This window comes from Heterocephalus glaber, unplaced genomic scaffold (assembly GCF_053883595.1).
Source record: "Heterocephalus glaber isolate CG9 unplaced genomic scaffold, H.glaber_assembly_v1.0 deba00001428, whole genome shotgun sequence".
Taxonomy (NCBI): domain Eukaryota; kingdom Metazoa; phylum Chordata; class Mammalia; order Rodentia; family Bathyergidae; genus Heterocephalus; species Heterocephalus glaber.
Window position 1 is genome coordinate 13,446,108 of NW_028258293.1, and position 19,417 is coordinate 13,465,524.

Here is a 19,417-nt window from a genome sequence, read left to right on the forward strand (position 1 = left end):
GTTTGCTCTTATCCCTGTCTGTAGTTCATTCATGTGTTCTTTCTGCTGCTACATCAGGAATGAGAGTAGTGATGGGCCTTTCTGCCTATGAAGGTTTTATCAGTCTTTAGAATTTAGTGTGTGTGTGTGTGTGTGTGTGTGTGTGTGTGTATTCCCTGATGTGCTTTAAACTTTTTTTTTTTAGCTTATTTAACTTTTTTTTTGTTTGTTTGTTTGTTTGCAGTACTGGAAATGGGACCTAGGAATACTCTACCAATGAGATGTATCCCATTCCCCCCATCCCATTCCCCCCATCCCCCCCCAGGGAACTGAAGCCAGGGTCTTGCTAAATTACCAAATTGCTCAGACTGGGCTGGAACTCCAGTCATTATTCCCTGAATCCTTCCCTTCTGCCTATCAGATATTGAAGGTCTTTCTCATTTTAATCACCTCCTCCTATTTACCTCTCTCCTGGTTCCCTTTATTGTCAAAGGACTGAAAGATTAATTTGCTCTTGTTACTTCTAACTGCTTATTTTTAAAACTGACCTAATAGAGACGCAGGGAAGGAATTGAGGAGTGACTGCTATTGGGCACAGAATTTCTTTTTGGATGATGAAAGTGTAGTGAAATTTGATAGTGGCGATGGTTGCTCAACTATATGAATACCTATATTATGAAAAACTGAATTGTGCATTTTACATAAAAGGGTAATTTTATAAGTGAATTATGCCTTAATAAATGTATTACATCAAAAATCACTGAAGAGTTCTTAGATCTAGTATGTTTTTTCTAGTCCTCACTTCTTTATAGTTTCTGACAATACTGATCATTTCCTTCCTAGAACCTTTTTGTTGTGGTTGCTGCTGTTGCTACATTGCTGGGGACTGAAACCCTGGCCTAGTGCATGCTAGGCAAGTGCTATACTACTGACCTACACTTCCAGCCCCAGTCTTAGAACATTTTGTTCCTTGTATTTGTCTGATACTAGTCTTTCTACATTTCTGTTGTTTCCCTTTGACCTTCTGTTTCCTGCTTAAGTGTTAGTGCTGTCATGATTTCCTTTTTATTTCTCTTTCTATTCTCTACATTCTCCAAGGGGAATCTCAACTCTTCTGTGTCTTCCTGTCTTCAATTATACATAGATAATACCTTAAGATAGATCTCTACCCGAATTACCCAGTTTATTTAGCCCAAGGCCAACATTTTTAACCTCCAAGCACTCATGTGTTGTACATCTCACAAGTATTTCATAAATAGTGCATACTGTGTTTTGGTTGGACTAAAAAAGACCATGTGGCTCTGAAGAACAGTGCATACATGATTTTCATCTTTCAGAGAAAGAAATTAATGTTTTTTTATTTTGCACGGTTAAGATGAATTCCAGTTACTTTAAATGAAAATGAATGCAACAGAAGTGGATTAAATTTATTTAGTGCATCTCCTACATTAAAATATTCAGAATGGCTTCCATGCAAGACATGGTGGCTCATGCCTATAATCTCAGCACTCTGAAAGACTGAAGAAGGGGGATCATAGGTTCAAGCTCAGTCTGGGCAACTTAGGGACTTAATGAGACCCTGTCTCAAAATAAAGAATTGGAAATGTGGCTCAGTGTGATGGCTCTGGGTTCAGTCCCCAATTGGGGGGGGGGGGTGCTGAGGGAGAGCTTCTTTGGCCCACACTGTATTTAATTTTACTTATTTAACAGACATATGAATCAAAGCTTTCTTGTTTCAGGACCCGAATGCCAGGGTTACAGCTGTGAACCAAACAGATAAATCCCAGCTTCATGGAATTTATAGTCTAGAGAGGAAAACCAGATGCAGTAGACACTATAAAGATAAGGATATTAAGTTTAACCAAATAAGTTGCAAATGTAGAGAAACACTTGGAAGATATTGTCTCAAACAGAAATATAAAGTTGAATGATTTTGTAACCATAAAGATATTGAATTAGTACTCAAATATTTCCCTCAAAACTGCAGAGCCACATGACTCCATGTAAAAGAAATATAGTCACAACCTTTCACAAACCTAGAGAATAGGCAAGAAGGAATGTTCTCCAAACATTTCCTGAAATCACTGTAATTTTGATAATAAAGTCAGGCAAAAAACTGCAGGGCCACATGACTTCATGTAAGAGAGACATAGTTACAACCTTTCACCAACCCAGAGAACAGACAAGGAGGAATGTTCTCCAAACATTTCCTGAAACAACTGTAATTTTGAAATAAAATCAGGCAAAGATGAGAGAAGAAAATTACAGACCAGTTTCACTTAACACAAATTTTAGGAGTGCTAAACAGAGTATGATAGCAAGTCAAACCCAACTCTGAACACAAAATACAGTTCACAATAATTTTTAAAGTGAAAAATGCATAAGATGAATATGAACAAAAAGGTAATTCCTTACTTGACCAAAATTATCAGTGGTAATCATACTTGGTGGAAAAACCTTGAGTTTTTCCTTAGTGGCCATGAACAAAAACCAGGATGCCCACATTGTATAGAAAAATAAAGCCAAGTGTAGTGGTGCACACCTGTTATCCTAGCACTCAGGAGGCTAAGGCAGGAGAATCACCTGGGCTACATAGTTCAAGACCAGCCTGAACTACATAGTGAGACCCTGTCGCAAAAAAACAAGAGAAAGGGAAAGGGAAAAGAGAGGGGGAGGTAGAACAGGAAGAGGAAAAGGAAGAGAACAGGCAAACAACAACAACAACAACAAATAGAATCAGATAGGAAGAACCAAAGTACAGATTGGGTATCTCTTATCTGAAATGCAGGAGTGTTTCAGATTTTTAGTTTTTTTTGGTTTTAGAATATTTGTATTTACATAATGCAATATCTTAAGGATATGACCCAATCTTATGTTTCATATACACCTTATACACAAACCCTGAAGATAATTTTATAAGCTCTTTTTAGTGTACCTGTATTTTGACTGTGATCAGTCACAAGATGCCAGGTGTGGAATTTTCCATTTGTGACATCGTATTGGTACTTAAAGTGTTACAGGTATAAAAGCATTGAAGATTTTGGATTTTTCTTAATATTATTAATAGTATCATAATTTTCAGCGTGCATTTCATTTCTTTTTTTTCCTTAAATTCTTTTATTCGTACATTTTAGGTATACAACACAATTACATTTCTCATTGGGAATTTGTACCTTTACATGATGCATCTTGGTTCTTATTTTTTCCCCATTCCTAGCTCTCCCTTCAGCCCCTCCACCCTTCCCTATTTACAAAGACTTTATTTCCATTTTTTCCATTTCTCATCATTTTTCCTTTCCCTTCTTTCCTTTCCCATGCCCCTCCCACTACCCCTACCCCTTTGGACCTTTTCTTCCTATTTTGCATTATCGATGATTCATTTTAATCATTGGTACATTTTAGGTATACAATATAATGACATTCATCACTGGAAATTTGCATGCTTACATAATCTCTCTTGGTTCTTATTTTTCACCCTTGCCCAGCCCTCCCTTCAACCCCTGCATTCCTCCCTATTTACAAAGATTTTGTTTCTGTTTTTTCATTTTCTCATATTAATTCCATTCCCTTCTTTCCTTTCCCCTACCCCTCCCACTTCCCCTTCCCCTTTGCCCCTTTTCTTCCTATTTCACATTTCCTATTATACATTTTAGTCCTTATTTATACTTTCAGTTTCTCACACCAGAGAAACTTCGGTATTTATACATGTGTGTCCTATTTCACTTAAGAATATCGCCTCAATGTGCATCCACTTAGCTGTAAATGTCTCTAATTTCTCATTTTTTATGGCTGAGTAGTACTCCATTTTATAAAAGAACAACATTTTCTTTATCCAGTCTCCAGTTGATGGGCATTTGGGCTGTTTCCAAGTTTTAGCTATCACAAACTGTGCTGCTATGAACATGGGTGCACATATATCACTGTGGTATGATTCTTTTAATTCTTTGGGGAAGATACTCAGCTGTGGAATAGTGGGGTCAAATGGGACTTCCAGTCCTAGTTCTTTGCAGTATCTCAATACTGATTTCCACAGTGGTTGCACCAGTCTACACTCCCACCAGCAGTGGAGCAGGGTTCCTCTTTCCCCACAGCCCTGCCAGTATTTGTTATTGGTTGATTTCATGATAGCAGCCATTCTTTCTGGGGTGAGGTAGAATCTCACTGTTATTTTCGTTTGCATCTCTCGAATGACCAGTGATGTTGAACATTTTTTCATGTATTTATTTGCTATTTCTACTTCTTTGAGAAATGTCTGTTCATTTCAGATGCCCATTTTCGGATTGGGTCTTTAAATTTGGGAGGTCTGATGTTTTTAAGTTCTTTATAGATTCTAGACAGTAGACCTTTGAGGAAAAGCAGGTGAAGATTTTTTCCCACACTGTGGGTTGTCTCTTCACACTGCTGGTGGTTTCTCTTGCTGTGCACAAGCTTTTTAATAAGAGATCCAACTTGTTGATTGTTTGTGCTAGTTCACAGGCAACTGAGGTTTTTGTTCATAAAATCTTTTCCTGCACCGATGTCTTCAAGGGTTCTACCTAACCTCTGTTCCAACTGGTTCAGCATTTCTATTTTAATATTTAGATATTTAGATCTTTAATCCATTTTGATTTTAGTTTAGTGCATGGTGAGAGATATAGGTCTGGTTTTAATCTTTGGCAAGTTGAAGCCCAATTTTTCCAGCACCATTTATTAAAGAGGCTATCTTTCCTCCAGTGAGGGTGTTTGGCTCCTTTATCGAAGATGAGTGGCTGAGTGTGTCTGGCGTTGTTTCTGCATCTTCTAATCTGTTCCACTTGTCCTCAGGTCTGTTTCTTTGCCAGTACCATGCTGTTTTTATCACAGTAGCTTTGTTGTATAGTTGCAAGTTGGGGCTTGTGATACCCCCTGCCATGTTTCTGTTACCTAGAATTGCTTTTGGTATTCTGGGTCTCTTCTTCCAAATGAATTTTTGAATTGTTTTCTCAAGGCCTGTGACGTATGCTGCTGGGATCTCAATTGGAATTGCATGGAATCTATATAGCAGTTTTGGAAGTATGGCCATTTTCACTATGTTAATCCTTCCTACCCAGGAGCAGGGGATGTCTGTCCATTTTCTGATATCATCTTCAATCTCTCTTTTCAGATTGCTATAGTTTTCAGAGAAGGGGTCTTTGATTTCTTTTGTTAGGTTGATTCCTAGGTATTTCAGGTTTCTGGATGCTATTGTGAAAGGAATTATTTGCCCTATTTCTCTCTCAGTGAGTCTGTCATTGGTGTAGAGGAAAGCTATTGATTTTTGTGTGTTGACCTTGTAACCAGCTACTTGACTGAATTTGGTTATTAAGTCTAGAAGACTTTTGGTGGAATTCTTTAGGTCTTCTATATACAGTACCATGTCATCTGCAAATAATGACAATTTGACTTCTTCATTTCCTGTCTTTAGTCCTTTTATTTCTTTCTCTTGTGTAATTGCCATGGCTAATGTTTCCAGAACTATATTGAACAAAAGTGGTGAGAGTGGACATCCTTATCTTTTTCCTGATTTGAGTGTGAAGGATTTCAGTCTTTGACCATTTAGTATGCTATTGGCTGTTGGTTTTTCATAGATGGCTTCTATCAGTTTGAGGTAGAGACCATCTATTCCAATTTTTTGTAGAGTTTTTATCATAAATGCATGTTGGATTTTGTCAAATGCTTTTTCTGCATCTATGGAGATAATCATATGGTTTTTGTCCCTGGCTGTATGGATATAGTGTATTACATTGATTGATTTGTGTATGTTGAACCATCCCTGCATCCCTGGGATGAATTCCACTTGATCAGGGTATATGATCTTCTTGATGGTCTTCTGCATTCTATTTGCCAGTATCTTATTAATGAGTTTTGCATCTGTGTTGATTAGTGAGATTGGCCTATAGTTCTCCTTTTCAGTTGAGTCTTTCTCTGCTTTGGGGATCAAGGTGATGCTTGCTTCCAGGAATGATTTTGGGAGTATTGCTTCCCTTTCAATGTCATTGAAGAGTTTAAACAGTAGTGGCAGTAGTTCCTCTCTAAATGTCTTGTAGAATTAAGTGGTGAAGCCATCAGGACCCGGGCTTTTCTTGGTTGGTAAGCTTTTAATTATGTTTTCAATGTCATTAATTGATATTGGGTTGTTTGGAACTTTTAGGTCTTCTTCATTCAACTTTGGTAATTCATACGTATCTAGGAATCTGTCCATTTCTTCTGTTTTCCATCTTATTGGCGTATAGGTTCTGGAAGTAGGTATTGATGATCCTCTATTTATGCAGGGTCTGTTGTAATTTCACCCTTTTCATTCCTAATTGCATGGATTTGGGCTTTTTCTTTCCTTTTTCTGATAAGGTTGGCTAAGGGTTTGTCAATTTTGTTGATTCTTTTGAAGAACCAACTCTTGGCTTCATTGATTTTTTGTATCGTTCTCTTAGTCTCCATTGCATTGATTTCTCCTCTGATCTTTATAATTTCCTCCATTGTATGAGCTTTGGGGTTGTCCTGCTCTTCTTTTTCTAGAAGCTTGAGTTTCAGCATCAGGTTGTTTAATTGGGCTCATTCTGTTTTTTTTAATATGAGTATTCACTGCTATGAATTTCCCTCATAAGACTGCTTTCATTGTGTCCCATAGATTCCGATGTGTTGTATTGTCATTGTCATTAAATTGAAGGAACTGTGTAATTTCTTCTTTAATTTCCTCTGTGACCTATTGGTTATTCAGAAGTGTGTTGTTCAGTTTCCACATGTTTATGAAATTTTTCCAGTTTCTTTTGCTGTGGATCTCCATTTTCATCACACTGTGGTCTGATAATATACAGGGGATAACTTCAATTCCTTTGCACTTACTTAAACATGTTCTATGTGTGAGTATGTGGTCTGTTTTGGAGAATGACCCATGTGCAGCTGAGAAGAATGTGTATTCTGATTTTGTGGGGTGGAAGACTCTGTAAACATCTGTTAAGTTCTTATGTTCAAGAGTTCGATTGAGTTCTAGTATTTCATTACTTATTTTTTGTCTAGTTGATCTATCTATTTGTGACAGTGGGGTGTTGAGGTCCCCCACTACAGTTGTGTTAGTGCATATATGACTTTTCATGTCCATTAGTATTTGTTTTATATAGTTGGGGACACTAGTGTTTGGTGCATAGATATTTATGATTGTCGTCTCTTCCTCTTGGATTGTTCCCTTTAGAAGGGTGTAATGTCCTTCTTCGTCTTTCTTAATCAGTGTTGGTTTGTAATCTACTTGATCTGCAAAGAGGATAGCTACTCCTGCTTTTTTTCAGGTTCCCGTCGCATGGAGTATTGTTTTCCACCCTTTAACTTTCAGTCTATGAGTTTCCTTTTGAATTAAGTGTGTTTCTTGTATGCAGCATATTGTTGGATTTTGCTTCTTGACCCGTTCTGCCTGTCTGTTTCTTTTGATTGGTTAAGTGAGACCATTAACGTTGATGGTTATAACTGAAACATATTGACTTGTCATTGCGATGACTTTCTTTTTGTTGGATTCTCCCCCTTTACATTTAATTTCTTGTCATGCCAGATGGGTTCATTCTGCTTTTCTTCCTGGGGTTGTGATCCTCAATGTCTGTTCCTAGGTTATTGTGTAGCATTCTTTGGAGTGCTGGTTTGGTATTCACCAAGTACCTAAGGTGCCCTTTATCATGAAAGTATCTTATTTCTCCATCTATTTTGAAAGATAGTTTTGCAGGGTACATCAATCTGGGTTGGAGGCTGTTTTCTTTTAGGGCTTGGAATATGTCACTCCGAGCTCTTCTTGCCTTGATGGTTTGTGTTGAGAAGCCTGCTGTGATTCTGATGGGCTTTCCTTTGTATGTGATTTGTTTCTTTTCTCTAACTGCTTGTAGAACTTTGTTCTTCTGTTGAGTGTCTGGAATCTTAACAATTATATGCCTATGTGTAGATATTTTTTGATCAAGGCTATTTGGAGTTCTATATACCTCACTTATCTGTATGTCAAGTTCTTTTCCCCTGCTTGGGAAGTTTTCTGCCATTACTTCTGCAAAGAGTTTTTTTTATGTCATCTGCACTCTCCTGTTTCTTCATTGACTCCAATCAGTCTTATGTTATTCTTCTTTGCATTGTGTAGCAGCTGCTGGATTGATTTCTCGTGTTCCCTTATAATTTTGAAACAATTTTTCTTTTCCTGGTCACTAATTGCAGTCTTATCTTCTATATCTGAAATTCTGTCCTCACATTGGCTCATTCGGCTGTGTAGACTTTCAATGGAGTTTTTCATGTCCTGGAAATCTATTTGCATCTGTTTTATGGATTTCATTTGTTTCCTATGTTGGGATTCCATCATTTTCCTCTGCTCCTCTCTAGATTTAGTAATCATGGCTTGCACTGTGGGCACAATCTTTGCTGTTATGTGAGAAATTATTTCTGCTTTCATTTTTTTCCAGATCCCCTTTTGTTGCCAGTTCAGTGCGTCCAGGTGGTTGAGTATCAGAGTGTTCCATCTCATTTCCCTTTGGGGTTGCTGTAGGTGATCTGGAAGTCTGGTTTTGAGACTTATTTACATGTTTTCTCATTTCGACTTGGGGGGCGGGGCGGGTGCTGTTGGCACCCATGTGGCTCACCTCCTCTGAGCTGGAAGAGGTGGGACAGGGGCCGGGAGTGGCGCTAGGGATGGTGGCCCGGAAGCCCCTTCCTCTTGACCAGAAGCAGTGGAACGGCGGCTCAGAAGCCCCTACCTCTGGGCCGGGAGTAGGGGGGACAGATGACGGCCCAAAAGCCCTCTCCTCTGGCTGGGAGTGGTGGGACAGATGGTGGCAGGGAAGCCCTTTCCTCTGGGCTGGGAATGGCAGGATGGACTTTGGCCCAAAAGCCCTTTCCTCTGGGCTGGGAGCAGCGGGAGGGACTAACCTAATCACATCCAGTTTCAAGACATTCTTCTTCTGTGTGTGTGTGTGTGTGTGTGTGTATTTTAAGGCAGAGTCTCCTTTTATAGTTCAGGCTGGCCCTGAACTCACTGTGTAGCCCAGGCTGGCCTCAAACTCTAGGCGATCCTCCTGCCTCAGCCTCCGGAGTGCTGGGATTTTGGCCATGCACCACCATGCCTGGCTACTTCCATTTTATTTTTGTGACAAGCTTGTATAGTGGCTGGGCATGGTGGCACACACCTGTAATTCCAATACTAGGAAGGCTGAGGCAGGAGGATTGCTGAGTTCAAGGCCCACCTGAAGTACATACATAGGGAGACCCTGTCTCAACAACAAAATTTAAAAAAAAAAAAACACTTTTCTTTAATGTATAGTATCCCAATACAAAGTGCTTGGTTCCCTTTGTTTCCTCTGTGAATCAGATATATTATTTTCTCATCTAGTGGGTTTTTTTCTTTTTACAGAGATAGAACACATCCTATCTTTAGTTTTCAATTGTATTCTTCGTTGTAGTTTTCAAGATAATCTCTCACTTATATATTCTAAACTCAACCTCATGGTTTTTCAATAAAGGTTGAATTATTAACAAATGAGCTGTTCTAGCTTGTTTTGCATCTAGGTTTGAGAATTTGAGCCTCTCTTTGATAAAGGGTCTTGTATTCTCTAGCCCTTGATGCACTGATTCACAACTGCATTAGCAATCCGGTATAGAATATGAGTAAGAGTTCTTACCCTTAGTGAAATTACAGATTTGCTACTCATTTGATGATGATAAATTGACCATTAAATTGGCACGTGTGTCCAAATAGTCTACGCTACCTCATAATGAAATTAAAAGGAACAATAAAATTTATTAATGTAGAAAGAATCCTAAAATTGAAGAAGAAAGTTGATCGGTAAATTATGTTAATTTATACACATACTGATTTCAGGTAACCTAAAAGTATAATGTGTTAACTACCTTTGCTTGGCTTTGAGTTCTAATTCCACTCGCCACCTGCTATGAGTTAAGGCAGATTACATAGTGTACATGCTTAAATTTATTTCATTTTGAATGACGGATATAATACACTTTGTAAAAAAATGAGGATTAAATTAGTTAATACATTGTTTAAAGCTGTGTGTAGCATAGGTTGTCTATACACCTCAACACAGATGTGTAGATAATATACTACCATTTTATCAAATATTTTCCATGGTTACTACAATCTCAATTTTATTTTTAACAATGGTATAATATTCAGATTCTTGGAGTTAACATAATTTATTTTTCTTTGAGGTTTATTATCATTTTAGAGGAGAAATATGTTTCTAGATTCCAGTAATTGTTTCTTCTTTTTCTTAAGTATCAGAATTTTAAGATCTGAAGGTTTTTAGATGGGTAGCTGGATTGACCTTTTGTTTTGTTTTTTCCCCCCTGAGATTTAAATTGTAAATGAATGTCTTTACAGAAGAAGCCAAGAGCTTTTAAATTAATTCTGTTTTGGGATATGCAAATGGTGTTCAAAAGTTTAATTGAATGGCTTAATTGCCCTCTTTTGAAGAATTTTAAAGTAGCTACAGCTTTGTGGTCTTCATTGGGTTACTTTATGTTGGGAAAATTTTGGCAGAAGATATACAGGTCTCATTCAAAAACTAGTTATATTGTCTTTCCTAGCTTGAATTAGGGAAATAATTAGAATTGAAGTTTTCACTTTGAATTAGCATGTAGAAAATTATTTTCTGCTAAATGTTGGTCATCAAGTGAAGCTTTATTTTAAAAATTTTTATGCAGCAGGCCACCCCCCAAATAACTGAATTACAGAGTTACTGTACTTTTGGACAATCTTTTAAGTACTTTTATTGCCATGTGAGTATATATGCATGATAACTCCTTGGAAAATTAAAATACAGTTATTTATCTGCTAACAGTTCAGGACTGTTAACTACTATATTAGAGCTGGTTTTATTTTAGTATATATTACCTTTGGTTGTTGGTAGTAGAAATAGAGCAAGCAAATTGGTGATGTGGGGAAAAAAACCCATGTTCACAGTAACGGTGTTTTTCAAACTATTTTATACTTTTGTCATTTAATGAGTTACCATTCTTTGAAATGTTTAGAACAATTGTGTTCTAAAGTGAACAATTGTTCTAAAGTGAACAAACCAGTTTTTACAAACTAATTTTAAAAATCCATACCACTTTTACATCATTCATTAATAGGGAAGTCTTAAAAAACAAACTGGCATTGTATTGTTGAGGATGAATTACCATTAAGTTTTCATCTCTTTGTAAAATGCTATTTTGTGTTAATCCATCTGATTTTATGAAAAATAGTGTTGGGCTGGGGGTGTGACTCTAGTAGAGCACTTGTCTCTTGCACTAGCATGCCTAAGGCCCTGGGTTCAATCCCCAGTGCTACCAAAAAAATAAGAAAAAACAAAAATAGACAGTATATTATGGTGTTTAATGACAGATGATTTCACTCTACTCCTTGTGCCTATCATATATCCATATTTTATACCACCTGAATGCCTTCTTCAAGACTGTCCAGCAGCTTCATTCTTTCATGTTAAAACTCATATTGAGTAATTTAAATTCCATTTTTATTAAGCGGAATGTTATGAAGAATTTAAAAAATGAACAAAAGCCTTTGGACTGAAGCCCATTTTGGTCTGTTGGATAGCCATACAGGGACCCTTGACTTACGAACTCCATCGGTTCCCAAGAGCTGGATATTTACCTAGGTACGTGCTATACATAAAGAGGCAGATGAATCTTCCATTAACCTAATTAACCCAAGTTGTTCATATGTCAGGCTGGTGGTAACTTGGGTGTCCACTGTACAAGTTTACAGATTAATCAGGACTTTTGGGGTTATTATGGCAGAAACTCATTTTAAATTTAAGCAAAAAAAATTGCCTGTTTACTTTAGTGAAAGAATTGATTTAGGAAGGGTATGATTGGATCCATATTTGTTACCGTAGTACTACCAGAATCTGTCTTAATTCATTTTACTTGGCTTTGCTTTTTTTATCGCTTGGATTCATTCTTAGGAAAGCATCTCCTCCAGTAGTAGCAAAGGTAGCCACAGCAATGCCAGATTTACAACCCCATCGGTTCAGCAACCTATACAAAAAGCTTCCTCTAAGCTGAGAAGGACGTATAGTAGTATTCCTATAATCCCAGCACTCTGGGAGGCTAAGGCAGGAGAATCAAAAGTTCAAACCCAGCCCGGGCAATTTAGTGACTCAGTGAGACTCGGCCTCAAAACAAAAATAAATAAAAAGGATTGGGGATATAACTCAGCACAAAGGCCTTGGTCCTAAGAACAAACAGAAAAACCTTTCTTTCCTGGGTTAACTGATGAGCCAGACTTGGCTGTTTTTGTGGGTGTGGGAGTAGAAGGAGTATGGATGACCTGGTCTTATTTTAACTAAATGGGATATAAAAGGAAGTGAGCAAGCACCAAAAAGGAAACTATAGGTTCAATTGCCAGAAACAGGGAAGTTGAAAAAGTCTACAAAAATAAAGAGGTACTGGGATGTGGCTCAGTGGTAGAATACATGCTTAGCATACACAAAGACCTGAGTTCAGTCTCCACTGCTGCAAAAGCAAAATAAAATAAACTGTGATTTAAAAAAATTTTTGGTTGAGTGGAACAAGATGAATTCTAATAGCTGCTTAGGAAAAGCTTCAGAAAGGAGGTAATATTTTAATTGGGCCCTGAAAGAGAAGTAGAGTTTATCCAAGGCAGAGAATGTGTAAAGAAAGGAGTCACTTATTTGAGAAGTTTGGCGGTGAAGGAAGAAAATTAAAATGGAAACCACTAGAATCTAAAGGAGAATGTTAAAGATTTTTTTCCCTCATGTGGAGAAAACTAGCATTATTATGACAAAGGACTGGAATAAAGGAAAGGAAAAATTTAACAGTGCTGGGAAGGCAGTCACTAATAAGGAAGTAGAGTCCAGTGGGTTAAGGATATATGTGGAGGAGATAAACTTAGAAAGGAAAACCAGTCATTCTCTGAGGACAAGAGAAAGAAAATGGTAATGGTGGCAGAAATGGAAACAAAGGAATTTGTTGTTTAATAGGATTTTCCCTTTTGTTTTCGAAAATGAATTATAGGGCTGGGGACGTAGCTCCTTTTTTCCATCTCTAGTGCTACAGAAAAAAAATTAAATTTAAAAAGTGAATAAGAAAAAGGTTTTCAGTCATCTGTTGTCTTGCAACAAATCATTATGAAATGATTGTGTATATGAACAATTTAGCCTGAGTTCAGCTGGGTGATTTCTTCTGCTGACCTTGCTTTGGGTCGGTCAGTCTTGAGGCTGATGTCATCTGGAGTGTGGTTGGATAGTCTAGGATGGTAGCTTTTATGACATATCTAGTGATTGCTGCTGGCTCTTGGCTGCATTTCTCTTTCCTAATTTTCTCATTCTCAGCATTCATTTACATGGCAGCTGGGGTAGTTAGGTATCTTATGATTTAGTCTTGGGACTTGTTACTTCTTCCACAATCCATTAGTTAAAGCAAGTTCTAAACTCTGCTCAAATAAAAAGAACAGAGAATTAGACCCTTATTTATTAGAGGGGGCAATACAATCATATTATAAAGGAGAGTGTATATATATATATATATATTCAAGTAGGAATTTGTGCCCATTTCCCCCCTCAGCATTTTATTGTAAATGTTTTCAGTCATGATAGTGCAGTTAAAATAATTTTATAGTAGAATACATCCATATTCCTACCCTTTAGATTCTATTACATTTTATCCAGTTATCTTCCCTGTGTTTATTAATTAATCTTTTTTATGCCCTTCAAAGTAAATTGTAGACATCAATGCTTTCCTCTAAGTGCTTTGTGCATATTTAATAAGAATTCATATTTGTCTGCAATTTTTTCTCTTTACATAAAGTGTATATACAACGAAGCATACAAATTTTAAGTGCATCCATATTTTGCTGTCCTACTACAGAAGGGAATATTTTGGAATAGCTTTTCAGTCAAATGCCTCAGAAATTAGACTATAGTTGTATGAAAGAATTGCAAAGAAATTCTTCAAGGATATTTATGTCCTTATCACTTATCACCTAGATTTTCATTTTTATTAATTTGAATTTACTTTAGGTTTTCCCTACTTCCTTTCACTAGGCATTTATTGAACATATACTGTAGACAAGCATGATATTTACAAAAACAGAAACAAAACCCTTGAGATAGGGCTGGGGATTTAGCTCAGTGGTTCCGGCGCCTGCCTCGCAAGTGCAAGGTCTGGAGCTTGATCCCTGGTACCAAAACACACACACACACACACACACACACACACACACACACACACAGAACCCTTGGGATATAAACAGGGACTTTCCTGCTTTCTAGGTATTCACATGAGATGTATCTCAAACCCTATTGGATTAATAATATATAGCAGTTATTTGGTGCTTATGCTCAAGGTCAATGATAAGCCCTTTTAGTTGCATTATTTTAACTTGTATCGTTTCACTTTTTAAATTAGGCAAACATCAAGGTCATACAGCTGCCTTTTTTTTTTTTCTCCATTACTAGGGATTGAACCCAGAATGTAGGGCCTTCACACTGAACTACATTCCCATCCCCTTTTTATTTCTGAAACGGATTCACTAAGTTACTAAATTGCCTGGACTGAGCTTGAACTTGTGATTTTCATCTCAGCCACCACACCTAGTGCATACAGCTTCTTAAACCAATGTGATATAACTCCAGAATCACATTTAACCCCTGTATCATATTGATTAGAAGCAACAAATGTGCCCTCTGTTGCACAGTAGGTAATTTTTTAATTGGACATATTGCTTCTCAGAGTAATCTTGATCTGAATTGTTTGTCTTAAATAGGGGAGTGTAGATTTTTATTAATTGATTTATAAGAACCCCCCCTTCATTTTTGATAGTAGTGGGAATTTCACCCAAGCCCTTCACACTGGGGGCACTAAGTTGACAGTGCAAACTTGCTAGGCATTTGCTGTCTTCCTGCCTCAGGCTGCCAGAGTGCTAGGATTATAGATGTGTGTCACCATGCTTGATTAGAGGTTTAAAAATTAACTTTTGGTCTTTTCATGGATTAAAAAATAACTAAGGATTTTTTTTTTTTTGGTACCGGGGATCGAACTTGGGTCCTTGAGCTTGTGCAGCAGGCGGCTAAACCACTGAGGTAAATCCCTGGCCTACCTAAGGATTTTTAACATGGGAAGTTTTACTGTTATAACAATTGATTTAACGTGCAGATGATCAGAAGTGTGTTTGAAACTATGGGATGAATGTGGTCATAATTTAACTTTTGAATGGAATATTACAGCTTCTTACAGGCCTAATGCTTTTGTCCTATTATTCTAAGCCATGTTGCATTATACATTTTTATTATTTCTAGAATATTATAAACCCTTACTCAGTGTTTTGTTTTGTTTTGCTTTGTTTTTGGTACCGGGGATCAAACTCCGGTCCTTGTGCTTGTGCAGCAGGCAGCAAAACCACAGAGCTAAATCTCCGGCCCCATTTTTTGTTTTTTGAGACAGGGTCTTGAGATGTAGTTCAGGGTGACTTTGCTTTTTTGTTTGTTTGGGGTTTTTTCCGTTAAGTTTTATTGGTACATTTTAGGTATACAATACAGTTACATTCATCACTGGGATCTTGTACCTTTACATGATATATCTTGGTTCTTATTTTTCCCCATTCCCCTGCCCTCCCTTCACCCCCTCCACCCTTCCCTATTTACAAAGGCTTTGTTTCCATTGTTTTTCCTTTTCTCATATTTTTTTCTTTTCTCTTCTTTCCTTTCCCCTACCCCTTCTACTTCCCCTACTCCTTTAGACCTTTTCTTCCTACTTCACAATATCAGTTATACATTTTGATCCTTATTTACACTTTTAGTTTTTCACACTAGAGAAACTATTCGGTATTTACACATGTGTGTCCTATTTATTTCACTTCAGAGTATGGCCTCAATGTGTATAGTTCAGGGTGACTTTGAACTCACTACGAAGCCCAGGCTTGCCTCAATCTTGAGGAAATCCTCCTGCCACAGCCTCCCAAGGGCTGGGATTACAGGTGTGTGTGCCACAACACTTGGCCTCCTTACTCAGTTTTTCACATGATGTCTGTTTGTTTATTTGTTTGTTGTATGGGGGTTTTGTTATTGTTGTTTTGGGGATTGGGGGGTATTTTTTAGTTTTTTTTTTTTTTTGAGAGAGAGAAGGTCTCCCTCTGTAATTCATTCTGGTCTTAAACTCACTGTAGCTCAGGCTGGCCTCAAACTCAAAGTAGTCCATCTGCCTCAGCCTCCCAAGTGCTGGGATTATAGGCATGCGCCACCAAGCTTGGTGTTTTGGGTTTTTTTAGACAGAGACTGGCTATGTTGTTCAGACTGGCCTTAACCTCACTATGTATCCCAGGCTGGTCTCGAACTTGGGATCATGCTGCCTGAGCTCCCAAGTACTGGATTGCAGGCATGTACCACCATGCCCACCATGTACTGGGGATCGAACCTAGCACCTCATGCATGCTAGGCAAGTGCTCTTACACTGAGCTGTATCCCTAGCACTTTTTATTTTATTTCTTTTTAATTTTGAGACAATTTCAATCAGTTGCCCTGGCTGGCCCCAAACTTGTGATCTTCCTGCCTCAGCCTCCTGAGTAGCTAGCATTATAGGTATGTGCCACCATGCTCAACTTCACATCATATTTTGATGAAATATAGCACCTTATTTTATTGAGTAGGTAGTTGGTGCTTTTATTATTAATTGGCTTTTGAGAAATTTAATAAATAATGAAAAGATCACAACTGTTTTGACTTTGGATTTGCATACCAGGAAACCCTATCTGAACTCTTACAATATGTAACTAGCAGGTCATTTTATGCCAAGAATTCTGCCTCAAGAGCCACTGATGCAATAGCTGAAGTAAAAGCTTCGTAAGTCCATTTACAGAGCCAGCTTTTTTATTAGGTCAGGAAATGAGATAAAGTCATGTGTGTCTAAACATCTTCCTTAATCCAACAGTATATAGGATATTAAATATTCCAAATTTCACCTAGTTGTTCATTTTATTTGTGTAAGTGGCTTCAAATCCTGAATCATATTGGGTAGGTTTAAAACAATAAATTTATTTGTCCTTATAAAATCTAATTGAGGGGCCAGGGATATAGCTCAGTGGCACTGCACCTGCCTGGCAAGCGCAAGGTCCTGAGTTTGATCCCTGGTTCCACACACACACAAAAAATCTAATTGAGTGTTTTGTTTATTTTTATGTATAGGTCTTACTATTTTGGAAGCTACAAGAGAAAATAGATTAAGGGAAGATTTGGTCTTCTTATTGGACATGGCTCAGATATCAAGCAACAATGGATTTAAACAGTGTTCATCTTCCCATCTGGATCCAACAAGAACAAAAGAAGTGGACAAAGAAGAAGCATTACAGATGGAAGCAGAGGCTTTAGCAAAACTGCAGAAGGATAGACAAGTGACTGACAGTCAAAGAAGCTTTGAGTGGTCAAGCAGCACCAGACAAAAAGCACAAGTTTTAAACAAACAGGATTATGATCTTATGGTGTTTCCTGAATCAGAGTCCCACCAGAGAGCAGTTGATATTGATGTAGAAAAGCTCACCCAAGCTGAACTTGAGAGACTATTATTGGATGATGGTTTTGAGACTAGAAGAACACCTGTGTTGCCCGTTACTCCTGTTCTGAGCCCTTCATTTTCAGCACAGCTCTATCTTAGACCTACTATTCAGAGAGGACCATGGCTACCTGGATTATCTGGGCCTTCCACTTACACTTCTATTTATCCCTCAACTTACAGTAAACAGGCTGCATTCCAGAATGGCTTCAATCCAAGGATGCCTACTTTTCCATCTACTGAACCTATATATTTAAGACTTCCCGGACAGACTCCATATTTTTCGTATCCTTTGACACCTACCACCCCCTTTCATCCACAAGGAAGCTTACCAATCTATGGTCCAGTAGTCAGTCCTGACATGGCAAAACTATTTGACAAAATAGCCAGTACATCCGAATTTTTAAAAAATGGCAAAGCAAGGACTGATTTGGAGATAACAAATTCAAAAGCTACTGTCAACAATCTACAGGTATCTCCAGAGACTGAGGATATTAGTAAATTTGACTGGCTAGACTTGGATCCTCTAAGTAAGCCGAAGGTGGACAATGTGGAAGTACTAGACCAGGAAGAATACAAACATGTTCCAAGTTTGCTAGCAGAGGATCCTTGGGATGCTGTTCTTCTAGAAGTGAGATCACCTGCAAGTGGTCACCTCGAAAGAAAGATGAATGGAAAATCTTTTTCTGGGGCAACTGTAACAAGAAGCCAGTCTTTAAATATTCGAACAACTCACCTTACGGAAGTCCAGGGCCAAATACCTCAGGTATAATCTTTTCTTACTAACTTCTCAGACTTAGTAAAACATAGAATTCATATTTGTGTGCATAATTTATTAGGAAAAAATATTTTTATTTTAAATCTCGTTTTTCTTTGCTTCCAAGAGTCTTTTGTTTGTTTGTGTGGCAAATGGCTTACTTTTAATATTTTTTCTAACGCTATAAATAAAAACCTTCTAATCAAAGAACTGGCTGTCACTAAGATGCATTTAAGATATCCTTGCCTTTCCACATCTATCCTTCCTTCTCTTTTTTAATTTTTCAAAGCAAACAATTTTGATTTCTAACTTTATTATAGAAATTCTCATTTTCTTTTTTTTTTCTTTTTTTTGTGCTGGGGATCGAACTTGGGTCCTTGCACTTGGGCAGCAGGCAGGGAAACCACTGAGCTAAATCCCTGGCCCCATCTTTTGTTGTTTTTAACTATGAATGAACCCGTGTATGAAAGAATGAATGAAAAAAATACCCCCCACCCCCAAAAAAGAAAAAAAATAACCCCAGAGAGACAGGAAAAAAGCCATTTAAAGGACTCACCTTAAACACCATCATTGATAAAGGTGGAGAATGAAATAATAGCCTATACTATGTAGTTACTGTGCTCATATAGCCTTATTATCTGAAAAAATTAGTTAAGGGGTAGATGGAACTGGATGCCTTCACTCAAAAGAATCAGCAGGGTGTAGACTTTTTCTTTCCAACCATTGTCTCCTGTTAGAGATTTGTATTTTTGCTCTTATAATGTCCATGGATCCTGGGAATGTTTAAGTTTTATTCTCACTGTAGTGTGAATTATGTCCTTCAACTAATTAGATTAACACTGTGGCTATTATTTTGGCATTGGGAGTCAGCTAGTGTCTAGGAAAGGAAGACGAGTTTTTATTATTTGAATGAGTGTCTGTGGAATTCTTGACTTTAAAAAGCCATTTCAAATGTCTGGGAGAAGAAAGAAGCAGGTGTTAAGATTTAGGAAATGCCAGGAGTGGCTGTGCGCACCTGTAATCCCAGCACTCAGGAGGCTGAGTGAGGCAGGAGGATCACCATGAGTTCTAGGTCCAGCTGTGCTGCATTAGGGAGTTCAAGGTCAGCCCGAGCTATATAGTGAGACTGTCTCAAAACAAACAAAAAAA

The 19,417-nt window shown here is 37.7% G+C and overlaps 1 protein-coding gene across 9 annotated transcripts in view; it reads left to right on the forward strand.

The window, feature by feature from the left end:
- The window catches only part of Pik3c2a (phosphatidylinositol-4-phosphate 3-kinase catalytic subunit type 2 alpha), a 112,372-nt gene that overhangs the window by 17,934 nt on the left and 75,021 nt on the right, over positions 1-19,417 (forward strand). For 4 of the 9 annotated variants that reach the window (XM_087211242.1, XM_004851494.4, XM_087211239.1 and 1 more), the window contains one exon: positions 17,148-18,277. In XM_087211242.1, the coding sequence (XP_087067368.1) occupies positions 17,213-18,277 (1,065 nt within the window). In that variant the 5' untranslated portion in view covers positions 17,148-17,212. Of the gene's footprint in view, positions 1-11,470; positions 11,604-13,689; positions 15,051-15,828; positions 15,944-17,147; positions 18,278-19,417 lie in introns of those variants that run through there. The other 5 variants (XM_087211237.1, XR_015451338.1, XM_087211243.1 and 2 more) reach the window with 3 other exon arrangements.